Source organism: Pteropus vampyrus, unplaced genomic scaffold (assembly GCF_000151845.1).
Source record: "Pteropus vampyrus isolate Shadow unplaced genomic scaffold, Pvam_2.0 Scaffold143, whole genome shotgun sequence".
In the NCBI taxonomy this organism is placed as follows: Eukaryota; Metazoa; Chordata; class Mammalia; order Chiroptera; family Pteropodidae; genus Pteropus; species Pteropus vampyrus.
In genome coordinates this window covers 2,473,865-2,497,477 of record NW_011888924.1, presented here as the reverse complement: position 1 = coordinate 2,497,477, position 23,613 = coordinate 2,473,865, and the positions used below count along the sequence as shown (strand labels likewise).

General features: G+C 40.0%; 1 protein-coding gene, 1 non-coding gene and 1 pseudogene across 2 annotated transcripts; 1 reads left to right on the top strand and 2 right to left on the bottom strand.

The window, feature by feature from the left end:
- Positions 1–121: 121 nt before the first annotated feature.
- On the bottom strand, positions 122–7,836 carry KPNA2 (karyopherin subunit alpha 2). Its single transcript, XM_011368513.2, has 11 exons — positions 7,610–7,836; positions 6,515–6,610; positions 6,228–6,365; positions 4,964–5,052; positions 3,910–4,178; positions 3,569–3,663; positions 3,204–3,467; positions 2,782–3,015; positions 2,337–2,519; positions 1,061–1,210; positions 122–470 (listed from the first exon to the last, which is right to left on the bottom strand). Exons 2-11 carry the CDS (start codon positions 6,587–6,589, stop codon positions 378–380), a joined length of 1,590 nt encoding a protein of 529 aa, XP_011366815.1. The 5' UTR covers positions 6,590–6,610; positions 7,610–7,836; the 3' UTR covers positions 122–377.
- Positions 7,837–11,022: 3,186 nt separating this feature from the next.
- TRNAR-CCG lies at positions 11,023–11,095 on the top strand. The gene has a single exon. It is a non-coding gene; the product is annotated as a tRNA-Arg (tRNA).
- Positions 11,096–13,960: 2,865 nt separating this feature from the next.
- On the bottom strand, positions 13,961–15,389 carry LOC105297757 (annotated as a pseudogene).
- Positions 15,390–23,613: the final 8,224 nt, after the last annotated feature.

Below are 23,613 nucleotides of genomic sequence, written 5' to 3'. Positions count from 1 at the left end.
ACTTTACTACATCAAATGTCTGTAACCAGAACCGCATCTCTAGAGTCACATCCGTTTTGGTTCCATTACCCTTCATGCGGAACCTAAGAGCTCCAAATTGGAAAGCAAAACATAGGCATGGTAAAGTAACAAAAAGGGTGGAATTTAATCTTTATTTACAGGACACTGCAAGATATGAAATTCCACATAGAAATAAGAAACCCATTGAGAGACGTTTCGTACAGTATGTACAGTTTGGAACTGTTCAAGTATAGTTTTGTTGTAAAAAGTGCTACAATAACAAACCACATTTAAAAAGAATTCTTAGTAGAGAAACAGTAAGACAAACTTATACCAAACAGTGCACAACAAACAACTTTATGCCCCAGCTGTACAATCTAGAAGTTAAAGGTCCCAGGAGTGCCATCCTGGACTTGGAATGTATAGCCTTCAGAGGTAGTTTCTGGTACAACATTTTGATCTTCCTCTTCCTGAAGTAGTAAAACAAAAACAAAAACACCAATATAATCCCGTAAATATGGCACATTTCTAAGCAGTAGTTTGTCTAGAAGTAAATACTATAGAAGTATTTACTCTGAAGTTCTTTATCTACACATATCATATTTAATCCTGTACCAAATTTCAATACCTGTAACAGTGGAGGAAAGGTGGGCTGCTGAAACCTGCCAATTTCACAGTGCCTAGGAGGGGAAGGTTCTGAATGGGTTAAGGAAGGCTACCTGTCACGTCACTTTAATAGGAACTGCTTATTAGGCCAGAGTGTGGTCAGGAGGTTGGCCCACTTCTCCATCAACTCCTACACAAACTTACTCTCAAGATATTCTAAGATCCCCAAGGCTATTCATTTCAAAGTAAATTGGTGATTTTTAAAAATCTCAAGTTAAAAATATTATCATCAAACCAAACATGAGAGGAGCAAGTATGTACATTACTTATACTGATATTTTGCTCTATTTAACAAGGGTACAAGGCTCACTAAAAGTGCAAGAGGTAAAAAGAATCCTATAGGCTTGACCCTAAATGTGTATTTTCCAAGTTCTTATATTACCATGTTACTCACCTCTACAGAGAAATACTTCTCAATCAAGTTCAATGAAGCTTTGTACACAGACTCATTTTCATGGTTTTGTAGAGCTTCAATTTTGTCCAAACCTCCACATTCTTCAATCATTATACTAAGTTTCTCAGTTTCACCTAGTTTCTCAGCAGCCTGAAAAAAAAAAAATTGCAAGTTTACTGGCATATACACATACACACTCTATTTCAAAGAAAACAATGTCTGTTTGAGTACTAATATATCAGACAGAAAAACACTTGACAGTTCCTTCAACCCTACGAGATAAAATATGAGTATCTCCATTTTACATTTTTTAAAAATTCAAAGTGATCAGATCTGTACTTGCTTTTAGCAACTACTTCTGTAGCTTTTGACCAAAGAGATCTTCGAATAATTCTCAACTTCTGTGTTATCAAAATCACCAGGGCGAATTTAAAAACGACACTATATCCAGGTTCATTGGTCTGTGATGGGAACAGGAAACTTGTTTTGTAAAAGCACCCAGATAATTCCAAAGTGTAGTCACAGCTGAGAACCATTATCTAAGGGCAAAGATAGCCTATGATGCATAAAAACAAATTTCGATGACTGAATTATTTGTTGATACCAAGAATTTATTAGGTGTAAGAATATTGTGGTTAAATTTTTAAATCCTTGACTTCTAAGAGATAAATTTTTACAGATGAAATAATTTATTTGCTTCAAAATAATTTAAGAGGCTTTGCTTAGATGAGAGAGAATAGGAAAATAGGTCAAATGTTGACAAATTATCTTTGGTGATGGATACACACCAGGGCTTAGGCTAGACTCAACTTCTGTACATAAAAATTGCCGTAATCAGAAGTTTAAAGTTGTTGCATAGGATCTACCTACCATTAATCACTGTGACGAGATACAAACATGCTAACATGCTTAGATCAATTAGGAAGGAAATATAATTACATAACAGTTGTTCTAATTTAATTTCAACAAAATTCAGGAGGAAATTGGGGAATTAGTTTTTTGACAAAATAATTAAGAATAGTGTTCACGTATGAATCTGACTTCAGTTCAGGTCACATCAGGCACTTGTCATCTCCTTATCTTTTAATCCCTGTCACACCTTTTACCAAGAGTGCAGCTTGCATAAACAGGCTTCCTGATTCTGTGGCCTACTGGGTAAACTTAGCTGCCTCCACCCCACCCCACAGCCCCTTTCCCCCATATAAACAGTAAGCTAATTATCAAGCTTACTGTTTATATATATAATTCAAATAAATTCCACCTTGTTAAGATTCACCTGAAAGATATTTGAAATGGCATCCAGAATAACCAGAATAATTTTGGTATCTTTCGCAGTTAAGAGGTTCATCAGTGGTTCTATTATGCCACAACGAACGAGGTATACAATCTGTTCAACCGTTCCACCACTTGTATAGTTGGTCACAGCCCATACAGCTTCCTTTTGTGTCTTAAAGTCTGCCTAATAAACATAAGGAAACAGATTTATTTCAGAATGGTTGTAAAAACAAATTTCCAAAAGTATTGTTTTAGAAAAACAATAACTAAAACTATTAATTGGTTCCATTGAACCTTAAATGAAAGAGATAACTGGCTATTATTTAGCAAAGGACTGTTAAGAACCAAACATTGGTACATTAAGAATCTTACCGAGCAGTCTTACCAAATGCCCATCCATAAACACTAACGATCTTCTGATTAAGGTCTGACACTTCAGGTATTACCTTAGAGAGAACGCCAATGAGGAATGGGACTAATCCATGATTCACGACTTGCTGTATCTGGTCCTGGCGGCCAGCTGTGATGTTAGACATTGTCCATGTAGCTTCCTTCTGAATATTAGTTTTGGAGTTCGTTAGCAGGCTTGGAAAGATGGCAAGTGCTCCCGCATCTATTACAACCTGAGTCTGTTCATCTGTCCCAGTGACAATATTTCCTATGGCTCTTAGCGCAGGAGTCTGAAAAGAAAAAAAATGTTGATACTAGCAGTTATCTTTCATTTTTCCCAACACTGCTCAAAAATTCTATACCCTAAATGTTTTGACAAGAGGCTCGTCGTGGCCTAAAGTAGACAATATGTCAACATTAATATCGACTGATAATGCTCCTCATACTTCATAGTCTTGTCTGAACGTTCACAACTTACCACAATTGGCAATTCAGTAGCCCCTAGGAGTTTCACAAGTTGGGGCACAACTCCTGTTTTCACGACCATTTCAATCCGTTCATTTGGACCATCAGTAAGGTAGGAAATGGCCCAGCAGCTATCTGCTAATACCTCTGGATCATCGTGATGCAAGAGGCGAACTAAAGTAGGAAGAATTTGCTCAACAGCATCTAAGGGGGGTGCAGGATTCTTATTGCGACAAAGGTTTGAAAGCGTCCAGGTAAGATTACGTAAGTATCCACACTGGGGAAAAAGAAAAAAAGAAATGAGAGATCCTGTTTTTTGAAGGGGTGGGAAAAATCAGAATCAACAATTAAGTAACTTCACTTATTTTAATAACTTACTGCTAAAGATGACATATCAGGAACTGCAAGAAGAGCCAACAGTGGGTCCACTGCACCATACTTGATAACCAAGTCTCGGAAAACTGAACCATCACCTGAAAAACAAGGCGGTTAATCATATCTGAGAATGTTTGTCTTTGCATTAGACTCTGGCACACGCAGTCACTCAACATTCTCAGAAACTCCTTAACTTATTCAGATGCCACTTTCACCACTAATAAGCACTGGAAACAAGCAAGTTCAAAACTTGACACAAAAGTCACTATTACTTATGACAAGGCACTTCTCCCAGCCTCAGCAAGATTAGAGACAGTCTGTCAAAAGAATTTAAAATGAAGTACCTGCAATGTTTCCTAGAGCCCATACGGCTTGTTCACTGATGTGAGCATGGGGCGATGCCAAAAGAGAAATGAATGCTGGGATAGCACCTCCGTCAACTACAGCCTTGGTCTGTTCTGATGTTCCAGAAGCAATGTTAGTGAGGGCCCAAGCAGATTCAAACTGAATGGGACTACAATCAGTTCTGCCCAAGAAGGACACAAATTTTGGAATCAAACCAGCCCGGATTATGTTGTCTATGGGTGGCTGTTTTTCCCTAGAAAGCAGTTTCCTAAGGGTAAGCAAAAAGAGAAACAAAAGTTAAACGTGATTAACAAGTGAAGTTTGTGTAAAAACCAATGAAAAATGCAATTCAAGAGTCTGAAACTTTAGATAACCTTTTACAGTAAAGCAAATAAATGCTCAGATATCCTGGAATTGGAAAGGAACTAGCACCATACACACATATCCTTAACCACCTTTTTTCCAAAATAAAAATATTACTAGTTTTGTAGATCACCTTCCTCTCTGCATCCTTGCAGAAATCTTGCCACATTTTACAAACGTTGACAAACTGATTACACTCAGTAAATTTAAATTGTGTTTCTCTGACCAAGTGAGGTTAAACATCTTTTCCATGATCTTTTGTCATTTGGATTTTCTGCAGTTATGCTCGAAAAATTATTAATCCTTTCTGTTAGGATGTCAGAAATATTTGTGTATAGTGATAGTCTAAATACTTATTTTCTAAATGGTTGTACCATTCTAAATGGATGTGCCAATCCCATTTACTGAATAATCCTCCCTTTCCCTGACACTGACTTGAAATGCCACTTTGACAAAAACTTTGCAGTTTTCTTTAAAAGTATACCAAAAGGTGAATAGCAATTATCACTGAGTGTGGGTGGGACTTTTGGCATTATAGAAAATTATAGCTGCACCTAAGAGATTTTAATGAAGATAGGCCTATGCGTGGCTTAAACCATTACCCACCAACATCATCAGTCTCTTTTCACACCAAAAAATCCAAAAAGGCTAATTTCTTAGGTTACCCAGGCTATAACAGACAAGATTTACCTAGCAGCTTGAGTAGCTTGGAGTTGGTTTTCCAAATTGTTGCTGTTTATGCCTTTGACAATGTCATCAACAGACCAATTTACAGTGCCCTACAAAAACAGTGAAATTTATCATTTTTAAAATTAAATACAAACATTAAAATCTCCACTTGCCATTGTGAAGACATTTTTAGATCTATAATCAGTTACTAAATTTTTATTAGCTCTACATTTCATTTTGCCTGCTAATTAAATATTCATTATATAGAGAACAATTCTCAAACTTGGTGTCATAATTTACCACAGTCTGTTACGAAGTATACCAGCTTTTTGTCACTAAAAAGGTGACTGAACAATTAAGAAAATAAATTAGAGCAGTTTGAAGGTTATTTCTACATTAGTCTCAATCACTTGCATTCAGATATGCTTTTAGTGAAAAAAGAATTGAGCTATAGGCACTGTGCTGGGGATTTTCTTACCTAACTTTGTAATCTATGCATTTCCATGGTACAGTGCTGCAAAGACGTTTTATATTGTGATCACAGTATAAAGGTTTGAGAAACAATGCTATAGTTAACTAGAGAAGAAGGGATTTAAGTACAATACTCAAGAAACAGCACATAGGTAGCATTCAATTTTAAATAAAATGTGGAGCGCTAAAGAAAATCATAATGTGAAAAAATTAAGTGCCCAATATTGTTGAAAGATGAAAGAGATAAATTTTAAAATCTAAGATGTGTCTAATTTACAAAAAACCTTCAAAGCATATGGATTTGAAACCATCGAAGTTGTTAAGCAAACAAAGACTATGTCTAAAGCCGTCTTTTAGGGAAATATTTAGGTAAATAGTATGTGGCATAGAATGAAAGGAAGATAAATTAGGAGACTACTAACAATATTTCAGGAGGAAAAAGATCTGAACAAAACTGGTGACAAGTACAATAAACTAGAGAATGTCAGCAAAAAAAAAGTTAGAAATAAGCCAGAAAGTGGTCAGTTCTGGACACGCTCAACTGGCATGGTCAGGTCAAGGTACTGAGCTGGCATCTGTAAATGCAGGGAAACTTGAAGGGAGATCAGAGCTAGAGACGACTTTGGAATTAGCCTCAGTAGATTACAGAGTGGGCAGGAAAGAAAACAACCTATCAGACTTACTGATTTGGAGTAGCAAAAACATCTTCACAGATTTTATAGTTAAAATCATTAGGCTAGGATAGTTTTAAAATTTCTAAGCCCCATACTGATTTTCTGGGTTCATCATAACTCATAAACTAAAATATAATTACCTGGTTGTTGCGGTTTTCCTGCAGTGGAGAAGTAGCATCATCAGGAAACGAGCTTACATTTCTCCTTTTCAGCATCTGGTCATCCTTCTTAGCTTTCCTCAGTTCCACATTAACTTCTATTCGGCGCCGCCTCATTTCCTTGGGAAAAGATAACATATTTCACCTATCGTTTCAGTTTTTGTTGTAAAGCGAGGGCACTTTTCCCCCAAATTCCCTCAGTTTTGACCCCTTTCCAAATATCTTTCCATTCAAAAAAATACTATCCAGAAGCAACAGAAGGTACTCACTGTACTGTCTTTCCCCTTGTTCTTGAATCTGTTGAGGCGGGCAGCTGGTGAATTAGCATTCTCGTTGGTGGACATGGTTGAGACAAAGGGAGAAAGCTGTAAGATGGGGGAAGAGAAAAAAATTTCCCTTTTATCATTTTGCTTTGCCCATAATAAGAGCATTAATAGATACTTCACATTCTTTTTTCATACTAATTCTTCTAAATCTTGTGTGTACTTCAGCATTCAAAATTTAGACTGCCCACAAGCATTTGATAACTTGGACCATATTGGACAGTGCGCCTCCAACTCTACTATATAGAATCTATAAACAGCTAAAGGCAAAGTAGGGGAACTGAGCTTACAGTTAAAATCTGTCGTAGGCGCAATACATTCAGATCCTCTGGAGGCTCTCTCTACTAATAGTCTTTAAATGGCCAAAATAGGTATATTTTCCACACGTGAAAATTAAAGAAAAATTTGGTTCATTATTACATTATGGAGTCTTCCATTACATTTCCTGTCAACACTGAAAATTTGCGATGCAGTTCTCCATCTTAAACATCTCAATCACATTTTCATTTCCAGGAATTTCAAGTGAATGCACTTAGGCTGATATCATTCAGACTCAGATACTGAAGAGCAATCTCCAAAAGGTGACAAAAGTAAAAGGGCGCCTAACAATCTATCTTCATTCCATTATGTTTCTTTAAGAAATTGACACAGCCAACCAAGTCCTACATGTTAAGAGAGAGTTCTTCCAACCGCCACCTCCATTTCCAGCCTTCCCCTGCCCCCCGCCCCAGGGAAGATGCAGCGAGTAACCAATCGGCAAAGGAGGGGCCTGAGAGAGGCTCCGGCCTCACTCTAATTCTCTGGGCCGCGACGCGCAAAGGCTCTGGATGAGGTTCGCAGAGCCTCGGCGGCCTACGGCCCAAGTACTCATACCGCGAAACAGACCCTTCGTCAACGAACGACGCCCAGAAGACTTCGTCAACGAGGGAGGCCAAAGCCAGGCCGGGCGTGTACCGGGAGCCTCCTCTCCCGCCACCCACAAGCAGAGCGCGGCCTGGCCAGCCGTTACCACTCGGGCCGTGCTGGGACCAGCGTTCGTACCTACACAGCCGGCTCAGGGTTTCACAGGAGACGGTGAGGGGGTCGCACAGGCTGCGGCTCGCCTACTCCGAAAACGTCCACCACGGATCGGCCCGAAGACGGTGTGGCTCGTGCAGCCGGCCGGCGCGATTTAAATTTCCCGGTGACTCCGCATTCTGATTGGCTGGTTCGAGCCCACGGTGTGCGTCCATTGGTGGATTTGAAAAACACGTTGGGCGGGGGAGCACAGGGCCTAGCCCGAGAGAAAATAGCATCGCGAGATGAGGGAGCGGCCTGGCAATCCCAGAGCGCTTAACAGTTCAGAGTGAAAAGACTCCAGATCCCAGCATGCAGCGCGAAGGGCCAGTCCTCAACCCCGCCTTGGTCTGAGACTAGGCCCTTTGCAAAGGGTTTGCGCGGGTGAAGTCGCTGGACGTTTCCCTGGGCGGCTTCCTTAACCAAGTACTACAAATGATTCCCCAAATCATGCTTTTTAAAATGTTGATATAGAAACTTATTGCTATGCATAGTCTCCCTGATATGACACAGATGGAATTTGGCAGGGGTTTATGACCATTATGGAGAAGAGGGATTTGGCCAATTGGTATGGCTTTTTAAAAATTTTTTATTTTTTTAAACTTGTGTCATAAAAGACTTCTTAGAAGCCACAAATATGGTAACGGAAGGTTCATTATGCCCGTTTCTCTAGATATTCTTTTATTTTTAAATAATGTCAAATACAAAATAATTGGAAATCTTTACCCAGATTTACCAAACGTTAACACTTTGCCACATTAGCTATTCTCTCTCTCTCGCCCTCTACGTATATTTATATAGTGTTCAAATTTTGCCAATCGTTCTATGCTGTATTTTACACATTTCTGAATAAAATGTTTGCATTTTCTTGTCATGTACATTTTTTAAGTATCAATGATGGTTACCAGAGCATTGGGATTATGGGCCATTTTTTCTTCCTGCAATTTTTCTGTATTCTAAAATGGTATTTCTAGAAAAATTAGGTTCTTTTTCTATAAATAAATTCAAACATTGAACTTTGTGCATTCTTGCAGGCATTTATGCCAGCCTCATTCATTGTGTAGCAGCCATGGGGTTCACAGGTCGATTCTACTCTCCTACTCAACCAGCACAATTCCATCCCCCTAAGTGCAGAAATGTGGAAGAAATTCGCCCCTAAACCAATCACTGCAGGGCATTCTCTTGGCTACTGATGGTTCAGGGGCATACATGTGACCTAAATTCACCCAGTTGGGAAGGCTATGCCTTTTGATTGGAGGTAGGAAAGCAGGCTCTGTTCCTGAGGGGTGTGAGTCCTAGGAATTTGAATACGACAATTGTAGAGAAACCAGGAAAGTTCTGATCAACTGCCTGCCCTACCTCTGAAGGTTGCAGTTACATGACTTTGCAATTATGTCTTCCAATACATTTCCTTTGTTGTCAGTTTGGTTTTTTTGTTTTGTTTTGTTTTGTTTTTGCTGTAAATATCGAGTATATGCCCAGAAGTGTTCTAAGTGTTTTACCTATATTAACATTTAATCTTCACGACTCTGAATCGTGAGTAGTTAAGTAACTTGTCTGTGTTTATAAAGCTAATGAAGTCAGAGATAAGGACTCAGATCCAGGCTGTCTGGTTCCAGGATGCATGCTCTCAACCACTATTCTGTACATGCACCTGAAAACCTGAAACAAATATAATGTCAAAAGTGAAAGTTGCCTTTGAAAGATATACAGTATTGCCCTTAGGAAGCATATACCCTCCATTCTTAGCTACTGTAGTTGGAGATTCAGCAGAGGGTCTTGTCTAGCCTAGGCCAAACAGTACATTCCACTCCCTAGATACAGGGATTGGTGATGAAGATGTAACACTATGGAAGAAAATCTTTACTGAGGCCTTTGAGAGATACTCTCTCTTCCACAGGACTGTGTGTTGTGATGTGAGCCTGAGAATGTAGCTGCTCCAGAGAAGCAAATCCAAGTGTGACCAAGTCTGAATAATCTTAGTTTGCCTGTCAGTCATTCTTTCAAGTAAAAACTTTCGAGCGAAAAAGGAGCTAGTTTAGCCTGCAACTCAAACACTGCACAAATGTTTTCCTCCAGAGACTACCACTGTATTTTGGTACAGAGAAGTGATTTATGCACACATCCCACTTGTCACATAAAATATTATAAAGGTGTGTACTCGAGGGTTGATACTTAATACAATTAATAATTCTTATAGTATCATCAAGGATATAATCCTAAGTGAAGCTGGCTCTCCCCCACCACTAATACCCCCACCTCCGACAGTTTAAGTTGAAAATACCACTGTTACTAGTTGTGTCACTGCCTAGATTCACTAAGGTGCCAGTTTTACCCACCATCGCTTCTGTACCATCAAGTGCTACACGATTTATGAAGTATTATTCACTAATAATGTCTTAGTTTTCATGAAAAGCATTTCCTGGATGACTCGTGGTCCACAGGTAATAAAATAGTGGTCTATAAGATTTAAAAGATTCATACCAAAATTTTAATAGCGCTTAACTGAATGCTAGAATTATGGTCAATTTCAATTCTCTTCGTTTGGCTTATCCATATATTACACAGTTTTACAATGAACAGGTATTATACGTCTAAGAAAACGAAAATTTGTATTTTAAAAAACCACAAATGCAGCATCTTTACACGCTACAAGCCTAGAGATATTGTGCATGGAACCAGAGAGTCTCTAAATCTTTAGAATTAAAAAAAAAAAAATCAGTATTTTGTATTTAGGGACCGTGTTCTACCCATTTTCCCTTTAACCGGGAGGTAAACAGGACACGGGGAGGAAAATAGATGTAGATGAGTGGGGTAGAAGGGCAGATTTAAAGAAAAGCCTGTTCACCCTGGAATCCCGCAACAGTCTACAGCACATAATAGGTTATCAAATTAATGTACGTTGACTAAATGCAAGAAAGAAAGAGAAGGAATGGGCTGTAGGAATGGAAAGGTTGAAGGGGGTGAGGGAGGACTTTATGCTGTGCGAGTGGCCAGTGGCAGAGGAAGGTCCAGGGAAACCGTAAAATGCAGACGCCGGCGCCCACCTAGGTAAACAGAATTAGAATGGACGGAGTAGAACCATTGGAATTTTGTTTAAAGTTCCTCTGATGCGCCTAAGGGGCAGCCAGGGAAGAGAACCTTCCAAGAACCACGGGCAGACAGGAGATGAGCACCCGCGAGCGGACCACACAGTGCCGGGCGGCGCGGGCTGGGGACCCACGCACAAGCGCGCCGGGGCTCTGCCTGCGATCTGGCCAAGGGCGCAGGCGCGCGCTGCCGCCGTTGGGGGCGGTTCCCCAAACACACACCGCCCCACGCGAGGCCGCGGAGCGCAGGGGCGGGGCGCGATGATGACATCGCGTAAGGAGACGGAGTGAGAAGCCGGATCCTGTGGTGACCCAGTGGCCTAATGGATAAGGCATCAGCCTCCGGAGCTGGGGATTGTGGGTTCGAGTCCCATCTGGGTCGCACGAAGTTCTATTTTGGTGAAGAGAACAATGATGAAGAACACGGATGGCGTAATAAAAGTAGATTCTGAAATGAGGTTATTTTGCCTCTCCAGTGATCTCGAGGATGATTGTATTTACAATTAAGAAATGCATCTTCGCGTTTTAAAACCATTGCAAATGAGACCAAGTGAGAGCTAAGATCTGACCCTAAAGAGGAGTATTTTTCTTGCTTAACTTTTACTTTTGAAAGAAAAAAACCGACTGAACATATGGCATCACCTCTTTTTCTGTCTACCTTTTCAAACTGAGTTTCACCATGGCAGCCACACATGCAATACTTTCTCCCCATCTATCCCAAGGGATGTGTGAGCAGATCCAATTGTGCTGTCTCCAAACATTTTATTTCAGTACTAGGGAGCGTTTATAGAAAAGAAACTGTGCTGTTACAACACACAAATGTAATAAGCATAATTTATGGTTTCTGTCCCTAAACTATTATGAACAACAAATTGTAGTTAGAACATCCTGTTTGTATGTGTGTTTTATTTGCGAATTAGCGTTATAAAAGAAATACGATCAGAGTTTAAGCATTTCAGACCCGTTCAGTTGACTATCTTGAAAGTTTAAACTCTTCTTGCAAGACTTGTAAAAGAGGAATATCACTGAGTTAATGCCTATTCCAAAACTTACGAAATGCAACGTAATGTCCTGGATTTCAGCCTGAAACAGAAAAAGGACCTTAGTGGAAAAACCAGTAGAATCAGAATACAGTCTGATTAGTTACCATCAATGTACCAATGTTGATTTCTTAGTGGTGACAAGTGTACGTGGTAATGGAAGATGTTAACATTAGGAGCAAATGGGGGAAGGGTATATGGGTGCTCTCTGCCCCATCTTTGCAACTTTTATGTAAATCTGAAGTTATTCCAAAATTAAACGTTTATTTAAAAAAAAAAAAAAAAAACTAAGCAACCAATGGAGAAGTTTAACTAATATCCTCACACTCCTTTTTAAGATTAGGAATGCACTACTGAAAATTTTAAACCAGAACACTTTAACAAATGAAGACCACGGGATAATTTCCAGCTCCATTCCTGGTATCTCAGAGTTGGTGACCACATTAGGTCCTTGCATGCAGTAGGTGAACAAAAAATCCAAACCAAATTGTCTCCTGCCTCCCACCAGTAGACTGGATCTGGGGACAATAGACAGTGACAATGTCTCTCTGGTCCCCAAAGGTAAGATTGCTCTCATAACAGAATGCTCAGCCCTGAAAACTGGGCAGCTCAAATTCTTGGGTTTTCTGCCCTTCGGGTTTCTGCCTAGGCCTCCAGCATGCTCACCTGACCCTCCCACCTCATTCCTCTCTTTCGTCCTCCCTCTCAACCCAGCTCCTTCTCTCTCGTAGATGTTTTGTGGCTCGCTCGCCATGGTGTATTCAGCTGAAGTCAGTAAACATTTACTAAGTGCCTACTGAATTCTCCAGTTTCAGGTTACCTGGTACAAATTCCACATTTTCCTCTTCCCTCACCTCTGTCACCTTCCCCATTTCTTTCTTCACCTGTGTCAGATGAAGGGTTGTGACTCCGCCAGTCCCAGGACAGTCTCTCTCTCTGAACCTATCCTCTCTACCCTCAGGAAATTGTCTGGCACTTAATAAACACTCCAAAGGGATAGGCCCATTAATTACCTCTTGCCTAGGTCTTTAGCTTCCTCCTCTACTGGCTCTTTCCTCTGAGCCCCCAAACATCCTACCATTTCCCCATTCCTTAGAAGCTCGCTCTTGGTCCTGGACCCCTCACGTGAGACCTGGGTGTGTTCTTCCCACGCAGCCACACTGATCCATGGTGGTCTCCACAGGTCCACTGTCTCCTTTTCTCCACTTGCTACGCCCCCCTCACTCTCCTGCCGCAGGGCACACTCCTTGACAGTGACCTCTTAGTTGGCAAATTTAAGAAACACCTTTCAGTCCTCATCTTGCTTGGCTTCACTCTGAAGTCTGAAATTCTTGACCAGTTTTTCCCTCTTGAAACACACTCTTTTCCCAGGCTTCCAGGAATTCTCTCTTTCTGTGATTCTCCCAACAACTTCTCAGTCTCCTTTGCTAGTTCCCTCTGTTGCCAACAGCAGAGACAAACTAGTCCAACCTAAGCAAAGCAAATGAAAATTCACTGGAAAGACCTGGGGACAGGAGGCGCTCACTAACCAGGGGAGCAAAGCTGGAGGACCAGGCTTGGGAACAAGCAAGAATTGAGGACACACCAATGGCCTCCCAAAAGCAAGAATCTGGAAGCACAGTGATTCTCAGAGGTAGAAACGCCTGCTGCCATCACTGCCCCATGTCATGTGGCTAGAGCTGCAATAAGTGCCTATGATACTTTGTTTTGTCCCAGGACACTCACTCCAGAATCAAGGTTCCAGGGGAAAACTTACAACTGGTCCAGCCTGAATATGGACCTTTCTCTATTGATTCACAGGGCCACAGAAGAATTAGCCTCCCACCAATTATTCCCACAATGGAGAAGAGGTAATTCCTTAAAAGGAAAAAGAGGAATGCTCGTTAGCCATGGAAAACACCAGCACCTTTCCTTAGCACGAATTTTGTACATTTTATTTTTAGTATTCTGTATTAATTGTTCTGTCACCACTGTTGATTGTAGGTGACGTAGACTGGGATTTTTTTTCTCTTTAAACTTTGTTTTAATGGATCTGAAAGTTCTGTGACAGATTTTTGGTCAAGTTGTTTCCATTAAAAAGTACTGATTTTAAAAACTGATAATTTAAAACTACCACACATAAAAGAACCAAATGGTCCACAAAACATTCTCTTTTTTCCTTCTGAAGCTTTTACAATGCATCGTTATCATTAACCAGTCTTTCACTATTAAACTCCAGTGGCCATTGGAGACAGTTCTGAGACAGTTCTCCCACCACTATTAAGACTGGGTGGCAGAGAGTGGGGATAATATTCGTTTGCCTTCTGAGCTTTCTGGACAGACTTGGTGACTTCGGCAGCCCCAGGAACCTTCCTGTCCACTGCTTTCATGACACCATCTGTCTCATGTCACAGAGCAAAACGGCTCAGGGGAGGATAGTCAGAGAAGCTCTCAACACGCACGGGCTCGCCAGGAACCATATCAATAATGGCAACATCCCTAGATTTCAAGAACTTAGGGCCATCTTTCAGCTTTTTCCCAGGATGGCAATCAATCTTCTTTTTCAGCTCAGCAAACTTGCAACCAGTGCGAGCTGTGTGACAATCCTGCATAGGTGCATAGCCAGCACTGATGTGGCCTAGATGGCTTAGGCTAATCACCTGAGCCATGAAGGCAGCTGCTTCCACTGGCGGGTTATTTTTGCTGTCAGCAGCCACACTGCCATGATGAATATCTTTGACAAACATGCTCTTGACATCGAAGCCCACACTGTTCCCAGGAAGAGCTTCACACAAAGCTTCATGGCTCATTTCAACAGTTTACAGCTTTACTTCAGTTTTGATGTTGACTGAAGCAAAGGTGACCACCACGCCAGGTTTGAGAACACCAGTCACTACTCAGCCCAGAGGGACAGTACCACAACCTGGAAGGGCAGACCCAAGGGCCTGTCAGTTGGACAAGGTGGTGGGACACAATCCAGAGCTTCAAGCAGCATGGTTCCACTGGCACTGCCATCTTCATGGGTGGCTTTCTAGCCCTTGAACCAAGGCATGCTAGCACTTGGCTCCAGGACGTTGTCACCATTCCAACCAGGAACTGGCACAAATGGCACTGTGTCGAGGTTGTAGCCAATTTTCTTAACCTGGGTGCTGAGTTCCTCAGCGTTTTCCTTGTGCATCTTCCGGCTGTAGGCTGGCTCGGTAGAACCCATTTCATTGACACCAACAATTAGTTCACACTCAGCGTATAAGGCAGAAGGGTCTGCCCATTCTTGGGGATATCTGCTTTAAATTCACCAACATCAGCAGCAACGATTGGTATCGCACATCAGCCTCGGATGTGCCTATCATCACATTTTGGGTAAAGTCTCCGTGTCCTGGGACATCAATGACAGTCACATAACACTTGCTGGTCTCAAATTTTCATAAGGAGATATATCAGTGGTGGTACAACACTCACATTCAGCTTTCGGTTTATCCAAGAATCAAGGATAGTTGAAGGAGAACTTTCCCATCTCAGCAGCCTCCTTCTCAAATTTTTCAGTGTACTTCTGTTGATCCCACTACATTTGTAGATGAGATGGCCAGTAGTGGTAGACTTGTCCGTATACACAGGTCCAATGACCACAACGTGGCTATGAGTCTTTTCCTTTCCCATTTTGGCTTAGATGTAGTGGTGGTTTTCACTTGTGCTCTGGCAGCAAACCTATTGCGAAAGATACTAGACTGTGAATTTTTAAGGAGTCACAGACTCTCATTACATTTCATGATATAAAGCGTCTGTACTTGACATTATTAATAAACAAAGGCGTCAAATCTTGGAGTAAAGTGAACAGCTTTTAACCAATGATAGCTGTATCACATTACTTATAGTCTGAGAAGACAGGTAAAATTACTAATATATATTACAGAACATTTTTGGACTTTGGTTGAAAATCAGCTTGAAGATTTACAAATGCCCTCCTGTGTCAAATCAGCATGACGTACGCCTGGAATGGTAGTTGGTTGAGGTGACTGTTTCACCCTGATAGTTTGACTTACTTGAGAGCAGTGCTCCTCGACTAGGTCAGCTTTGCTCCTGCAGGGACTTTTGGCATATCAGAAGACATTTTTAATTGTCACGACTGGGGGAGTTGTGACATCTGTGGGTAGAGGTCAGGGATGCTGTTGATTACCCTACAGTGCACAGGACAACCCCATAACAAAGAATGATCTGGCCCGAAATGTCGACATTGCCCAGGCTTAGGAACTGCCTTAGAGGCTTGACAAACAGGGATGGTATGATTATATTATTGATGGATGGGCCTCACCAAAAACATTTTAGGATCTCACCAATTGTCCCTGTTATCACTTTTCCTTTGTTTCCCAAACAGTCTCAGGGACAAAGTGAGGAGTAGGTCAAAGGGTGTTTCTAAACAGAATTCCAGGGACACTCAGGGTAAGCTAGGTATAAAGCCACCTTTGATGAGGCCCTTGCTGAATCCTGGGCCTGGTTCTGGAACCCTCACATCACAAGCGGGGCAGGCTGGAGTGTGAGGAGACAAACAATGGCCATTATTTGGAGAATAATGTACTATAGACCCAACTATTTGGAGAAACCCATTTTTACCACAGGAAAGATAGATTATACTTGTAATAAAGATAGTATCCTTAATATAGGGAAGAAAATAGCAAAATTCAGATATTTGAAGTTTTTGCATAAGATTCTCCTTTACATTTCAACTGAGTCAGATAAAGATCAGGTGTTTACTAGGATCATGATTTATTTTTAATTATGGGCTATTCTACTTTGGGGTTAAAAAATAATTATCAACACTTAACATATAGAAAAGTCACATATCATTAAGTGTTCAGTTCAAGTATATTCACAAACTGAACACACTTGTATAACCAGTACCCAGATCAAGAAACAGGACATTAGTCACTGCAGAAGCCCTCCTTGAGCCTTTCCCAATCCTGACCTCCTCCCAGGGTGACCGGTAGCCTTATTTCTAACAGCATCATTTAATTTCGCCTGCTGTTGTACTGGATCACTTCGTAATTTTAATTTTTAAGGCTCAGATAAATATAAGTATTTATTAGTATTGTGTTGGTTCGAATTGTCAAAACTCATTTAAGAACGTCAGAAAACACATCAGAATTAATATTAAAATACAATCCAATAATATTAATATCCAGAATTTATCATACTTGAAAATTAACCTACCATAGTTATCATTTTTTCCCTACTCGTCTCGGAAATCCCACAAAAACATCGAGAAGAAGAACCACAAACAACACCATTAATAAAACTTAGAGACATGTGAAATTTCTCAAAATAAAAGGAGAAAGGAAGGCTGCCCAAGGCAGTGAGGAACCAGCGGAGATAGAGTCAAAAAAGGGTGCTGGTGGTCGCAGATCTTAGGAAAGGCCAGCAGAGGGCGCTCTCTAAGGGGAAGGGTCGCGCTCTGGAAGGCAAAACAATAATCCCTTGTTTGCGGTGGCAAGACTGGGGTATGCGGACAGCGCCTCCCCCTCACAGGGAGAGACTCGTGTTCTGGGTATGGTTTTGCCTTCCTTGCTTGCAGGGCTTCTGCTAGCACCGCCACTGCTGGATTTAAACGTTGCCAGAATGCACGCGTCCAGGAAGCAAGCAGAGGGGGTGGGAGTGGCCCCTCCCACTACCACCACTAATAATTCACTGGAAGAACTTTTTGCTTTCCTTGCCAGTGATCTGACACTCAAGGGAGAGTCCCAGTGCCCAAGGAAGGAACGTTTAAACCAGGAAACACTATCATGGTTCCATTCATTGGAAGCTGAGGCTACCCATTGGCCATTGGGCCCCCTCATGCTGTTGAATCAATAGACAGAAAAGGGGTCACTGTTATAGCTGAATGTTTATGTCCCCCCCCCCAAATCTATATGTTGAAGCTCTAACCCACAATTTTATGGTATTAGGTGGTGGGCCTTTGGGGTGCTTAGATTTAGATGAGGTCATGAGGGTGGAGCCACCATGATGTAATTAGTGTTTTTATAAGAAGGGGAACAGTCCAGAGCCCTTTCTTCTGTCTTCCCTTCCCCTCCCCTCTCTCCCTCTTCCTCTCCCCTCCCTCTCCCCTCTTCTCCAGCTCCTCGCTCTCTCCCTTCTCCTCCCCCTCCCCCTCTCTCTCCCTGCCAAGTGAGGATACAGCAAGAAGGCGGCCATCTGTGAGCCAGGAAGAGAGTTCTCACTAGAACCTAACCTTGCTGGCACCCTGATCCCAAACTTCCAGCCTCAGAAATAAATGTCTGTTGTTTAAGCCACCCAGTCTATGGTACTTTGTTACAGCAGCCCCAGTTTAGACTGCGTGATCGATGTGATTCCCAAGGGGAAAATTGCTCTGCTATTAAAATTGCTCTGCAAAGTCTGGAACCCAAGGACCTCCTGGGGGCCCATCTTAGGGTGCCCTTGTCCCAAAAACCCACTTAATGGGGGAAGTACAGCAATCCAATAAATTCAGGACTATCAAGAATTCAGGTCCTACAGGAATAAGATTCTGGGTCTCCCTACCAGGCACACAGCCCTGCCCAGTTGAAGGTGAAGGAAACATGGAATAAGTGATGGAAGAATGCTGCTATGGTGATCAACTCAGACCTTAGGGCCATTGTCGAGGAGCCTCTAAGGGCTATGTTTTATGTTAATTGGCTCTTTTCTTCCTGTCTTATGTAAAGAGCACTGGTAGTACCTAATGGATTTGGTAGCACTTGCATTATAGCTGTATAATTCAAATGACACCAGATCCAATAACCGATACCAGATCGGTTACTCATCTGTAAAACCGGGATAATAAAAATATAAGTTCATGTTTTGATGTAAAGATTTAATTCTTGGAACAGTGCTCAACAGGTGGCACTATTATTATAATTATTATAATTACCGACAGTAGATGTTCTTTTTCATTTCATTGTAACATAAGACAAGGAAGTACCCAAAATAAAAATAAAAAAATTCCCAATTATGCATTAATTCAAAAAGTCATTTCTTGAACTATGAATACATTTTTAAGAATAAGAAAATGGATTAGAGAGGGGCATAAGGATCCTTCATCTGTGTATTGGTTACCTATTGCTGCAAAACAGATGACCCCCAAATTTAGCAGCTTAAAGCAATGAACATTTATTAATCACACGTTCTGTGGCCAAGGATTCTGGGAGTAGTTTAAATGGGTGGTTCTGTTCATATCTCTCAGGAGGTTTCAGTCAAGTTATGGGCTGGGGCTGCAGTCTTATCTGAAAGCTCAACTGGGAGAAGATCTGCTTTGAAGCTCACTTGCTGGCTGTTGGCAGGCCTCAGTGTTTTAGTGCTATTGGTTGAAGACTTCAGTTCCTTGCTCTGTGGGCCTCACAGAGACTGCTTGAGTGTCCTTTAAACATGGCAGCTGGCTTTCCCCAGGGTAAATGATCTAAAAGAAAGAGAGAATGCACATCCAACCAGGAAAGTTCAGTCTCTTTGTAATCTAATCTTGGAAATGTCTATTATCATTTCTCCCATATGCTACTGGCCACTCAGACCAGTCCTGCTAAAATGTGAGAGGAGGCTGTACGGGATGTGAATAGCATGAAGTGAGTGAGCATCACTAGAAGCCAGCCGTCTGGAGACTGGCTACCAATTGCATTTGTAATTTTTTTTAACACTAAAAAATATGACGCAAATATAACTGGGTCATACTTATACAAAATGTTCATTATATTATTCTCGATAACTTTTGCATACTTGTAATATTTTGTAATAAAAATATCTTCCCTGGTTGCCCACTTAGAGGGGGGTTGGGGAGCTGGGTGAAAAAGGTGAAGGGATTAAGAAGTACAAATTGGCAGTTAACAAAATAGTCATGGGGATGTTTAAAGCATAGTGTAGGGTATATAGACAATAATATTGAAATCACTATGTATGGTGTCAGATGGGTACTAGACTTACCGAAGGGATTACTTCTTAAGTCATATAAATGTCTAACCACTGTGCTATACACCTGAAACTAATACAGTACTGAATTTCAACTATAATTAAAAAATAAATATATATAAATAAAAAATAAAAATATCTTCACCTTAAAAATGCTCACAGGAAAAGCATACCTCAAGTAATGATGATGAAGAATCCTAAAGACATTATCAAGAAACAGGCGTTCTAGCAAAAGTACAAGAAGTAATGATCCTTGTGAATCAGGAAAATTTAAGAAGGGAGTAGACTAAGATGAAAGAACAATAGGATGGATCAAAACAAGAGTTAACTAATAGCAGTTCCTTTGCATTAAAATCCTTATTGAAAAGAGCCAAGGCAGAGTTGATACGATTAAAAATGAAATCAGGGACGTGATGTACAAATGCAAGAATGTCTCCTAGAATGAAAGGGAAAAAGAGATAAAAATGAGGAGAGAGAAGGTAAAATACATAGAAGACATAATCAGATGATCAATGTTAAGAAAGTCACAATGGAATAGAAATATTTGTCAAATTCATAAGGTGTTAAAAGGTATGGATATACAGATAAACATAGCTCGATATACTTGAAGCAAAATTGTCTTTATTCACTTGAAAATGGATCATTAGAAGTGTTCTCTGCTAATGAGGAATACCAATAAAACAAAAATGATGATTGTGATATTATTCAACAAAGTTTGGAAAGTTCTCCTTAATGAAATAAAAAATTAAAATATATATTGGAGATGAAGAGGCAAAATATCATTATTTATAAAGTATATGGTTTTCTACTGGGAAAACTCAAAGGAATTAATTAAAAATAGTTTGGAATATTTTTGGACATACACAAATTGGGATGTAAACAGGTAAATACGAATATACACACAAATCAGTAGCTTTTCTATACACCTACCAAAACCAGTTAGAAAATGTGAAGGGAAAATGACCTTTCCATATTATATTAAAAATATAAAATACCCAGGAAATAAATTTAACAAGAAATGTTTAGTGCTTAGATGAAGAAAATGAAAATATTCTGACACAGGAAAAGAAGACTCAAAGAAATGTAGAGGTATCTCATTTTCATGGACAGAAAGAGTACAGAAAAGCTGTCAATTCCTTTATAAGTTCATCTATACATTTAAGAAAAATTAAAAAAAAATCCTATAGGATTTTAAAATTCAGCAGAGTAATTCTATAATTCACTTTGGAAAAAACATTGTAATAGCCTAAGTAAGTTTTGGAAAGAAAGATTCATTGTAACACCATGATAGTTATAACAATGCTTCACTCTGGGCATACAGGCATGTGAAGAAACAGATGGAATAAGAGATTAGAGTAGAAAGTCTAGAAATAGACCTACATTTACTATAAGTTAACACTCTCTGTGTTAAAGGTGACATCTCGACTTTGGGAAAGGATGGATTTACTTGCCAATTGGATTAGACAACTTCCTAGTTATTTGAGAAAAAAAATAAAATTAGATTCTTACCTCATACGACATACCAAAATAAATTCCAGATGGAATCATGATTTAACAATAAGCACTAGAAAAATATAGGTTAATTTATTTATATACATATATGTAAACATTTTTAAATTTGAGTTTGAGAAAGTCTTTCGAAGCATGGCAAAAGCAACCAGGGACATTGTTAATTAAACAATGGATTGCACTATACAAAATTTAAAAGTTCTATGGCCAAAAAGTCACTAAGAAGTTAAAAACCAAGTAAAATTCTGTAGGAAAATATTTGCAATATATATATAATGGACAAAGGGTTAAAATTCTTAGGCTATAAATAGTTCTTAAAGTCATAAAGGAAAATAAGAACATCCTAATAAATAAACAAGGAATACGAACAGGAAATTAACAAAAGAAAGCCAAATGGCGAATAAATCTATGAAAAAGTATACAATATCACCAGCGATCAAAGAAATGTAAATTTAAAAAAGGAAAACCTTAAAAGAAAAACCTCTTTAAAACAGTATAGATATCAAATAATGATGATTTGCTATCTCAATGTGGAGAAACAGGCATTATTGCATGCCTGTGCCAATCACCGGTCTGTGTAAACTGACAAAGCATATCTGGGGGACAATTCAGAAGTCTGTAGCAAAAATATTGAAATTACCATATCCTTTGATTCAGCAATTCAATGTCTAGGAATTCAATCATAAAAAAAAAGATGATGGAATCCTATACTTATTGACATGGAAAGATGTTGATATATTAAAAATTTAGAAACCATGTCATAAAATATGTATGGACCATGATCCCACTTTTATATAAAGAAATTATGTAATGTATTTACATGTACATATATGTGTAGAAAAAAGTCTGGGAATTCATACATCAAAATACGTATAGTAATCTTTTCAAGACAATAGGATTATATTTGATTTTTTCCTTTTTTCTTATCTGTAATATCTAATTATTCTGGAATGAATATGTATTATTTATATAAATGTAGGCTTTTATAAAGGAATGGAAAGTGTCACCAAAAAAACCCCAACAGATTTAACTATATAAACTAGTAACATTTCTTATTTACGATATCAGAAATTCATAGGTCAAGCTCTAGAAAACTTCAATACCGCAGATCTCCCCGACTCTAAGTACTCTTTCTGGTCACTGCCTATGTCCGAGGATAACGATTATCCTAACTCTTAACTTCATAGATTAGTTTTGCCTGTTTGTAAACCTTACAGAAATAAAATTATATAGCAGGCAGTCTTTTGCATTAGGCTTTTTTTACTCAGTATTGTCTTTATGAGATTCTTCTATGTTTCGCTTGTGTAATTGTAGCTCATTTATTTTTATTGCTATATTAACAATGAATATGGTTCATGATTTTTTCCCCCAGGAGACATTTGGCAATGTCTGGAGACAGTTTAGGTTGTCACAACTGGAGGTGGGGGGTGCCATTGGTATCCAGTGGATAAGGTCGGGGATGGTGGTCAATATTCTATGATACACAACAAAGAATTTTCTGCCCCAAATGTCAATAGTGGTGAGTCTGAGAAACCTGGCTCTACAGTATTCCACTATGTCATGCTGCAGCCATTCCTCTGTCGATGGGGTCACAACAGCAAAAACTGAGAATTTGTGAACAGAAAATGTTCACAAATTAGGATTTGTCTAAAATGAGAACATGTTATGCAGTTATGAGAGTTCACATTTACAAAAAGTTTGTAATGCTATTTTAACAATTTTAATTAAATAAAAGCCGGATACAAAACTGTATACACAAAACGTAAAGTGGGGAAGCATAGCTGTCGTGGTGTCATGTGAACAACACAGGATCCGAAATCGTGCAGACGTCGGCCCGCGCACCTGTGTCAAAATGATACCTAAGGAAGCGCCCGGAAGGAAGAGGCTGGGATGGTACAGTGATTGCTGGCAGGGCTGGGGGTGAGACGAGGCCCACATTTTGTAGTTATCATGTCTATACCTTTCTCGTTTTCCATTACAGTAATGTAGAGTGATAGGAAAATAAAATCAAGAATTGAAAAACAGCTACTCAGAACCACTCAGGGACTCCCCATCGTCTGTGGGCGGTCCGTCTACAGGGCCTCGAGGCTCTCCAGCACCTTCTCGCCCTGGGAAGCCTTCCTCAGCGCTCCGCCTGGCTGGATGCGCAGGCTCTCCCATACGTCGATGACTTTGTATGTGCTGTTGCCTCAGACTGCAGTACCTGCCCTCCTTGGTTTACCTGGTCAACCCCAATCATTCTTCAAACCAGAATTTCTGTGTTGTCTCCAGGGAGCTTTGCTTGGCCTCCACTTCCTGTTGAACACTCCTAACAGGTAGAGCTTTCTCATACTGCACTTAACACTATAATTGAATGTTATTTCTCACAGTAGTCTATGAGCCATGTAAGGGGAGGACTTATGTCCTAACATCCCAGGACCTGGCCCAGTGCCTGTGGGAGTAAACCTAGGGG

Bases quoted from the DNA above. Each gene is read 5' to 3' on its own strand.
- KPNA2 (XM_011368513.2), bottom strand. From the start codon at position 6,589: ATGTCCACCAACGAGAATGCTAATTCACCAGCTGCCCGCCTCAACAGA. The intron at 3,664-3,909 runs GTACTTCATTTT...CTTGTTTTTCAG, and splicing joins GGCTCTAGGAAACATTGCAG to GTGATGGTTCAGTTTTCCGA. The intron at 3,468-3,568 runs GTAAGTTATTAA...CTTTTTCCCCAG, and splicing joins CTGATATGTCATCTTTAGCA to TGTGGATACTTACGTAATCT.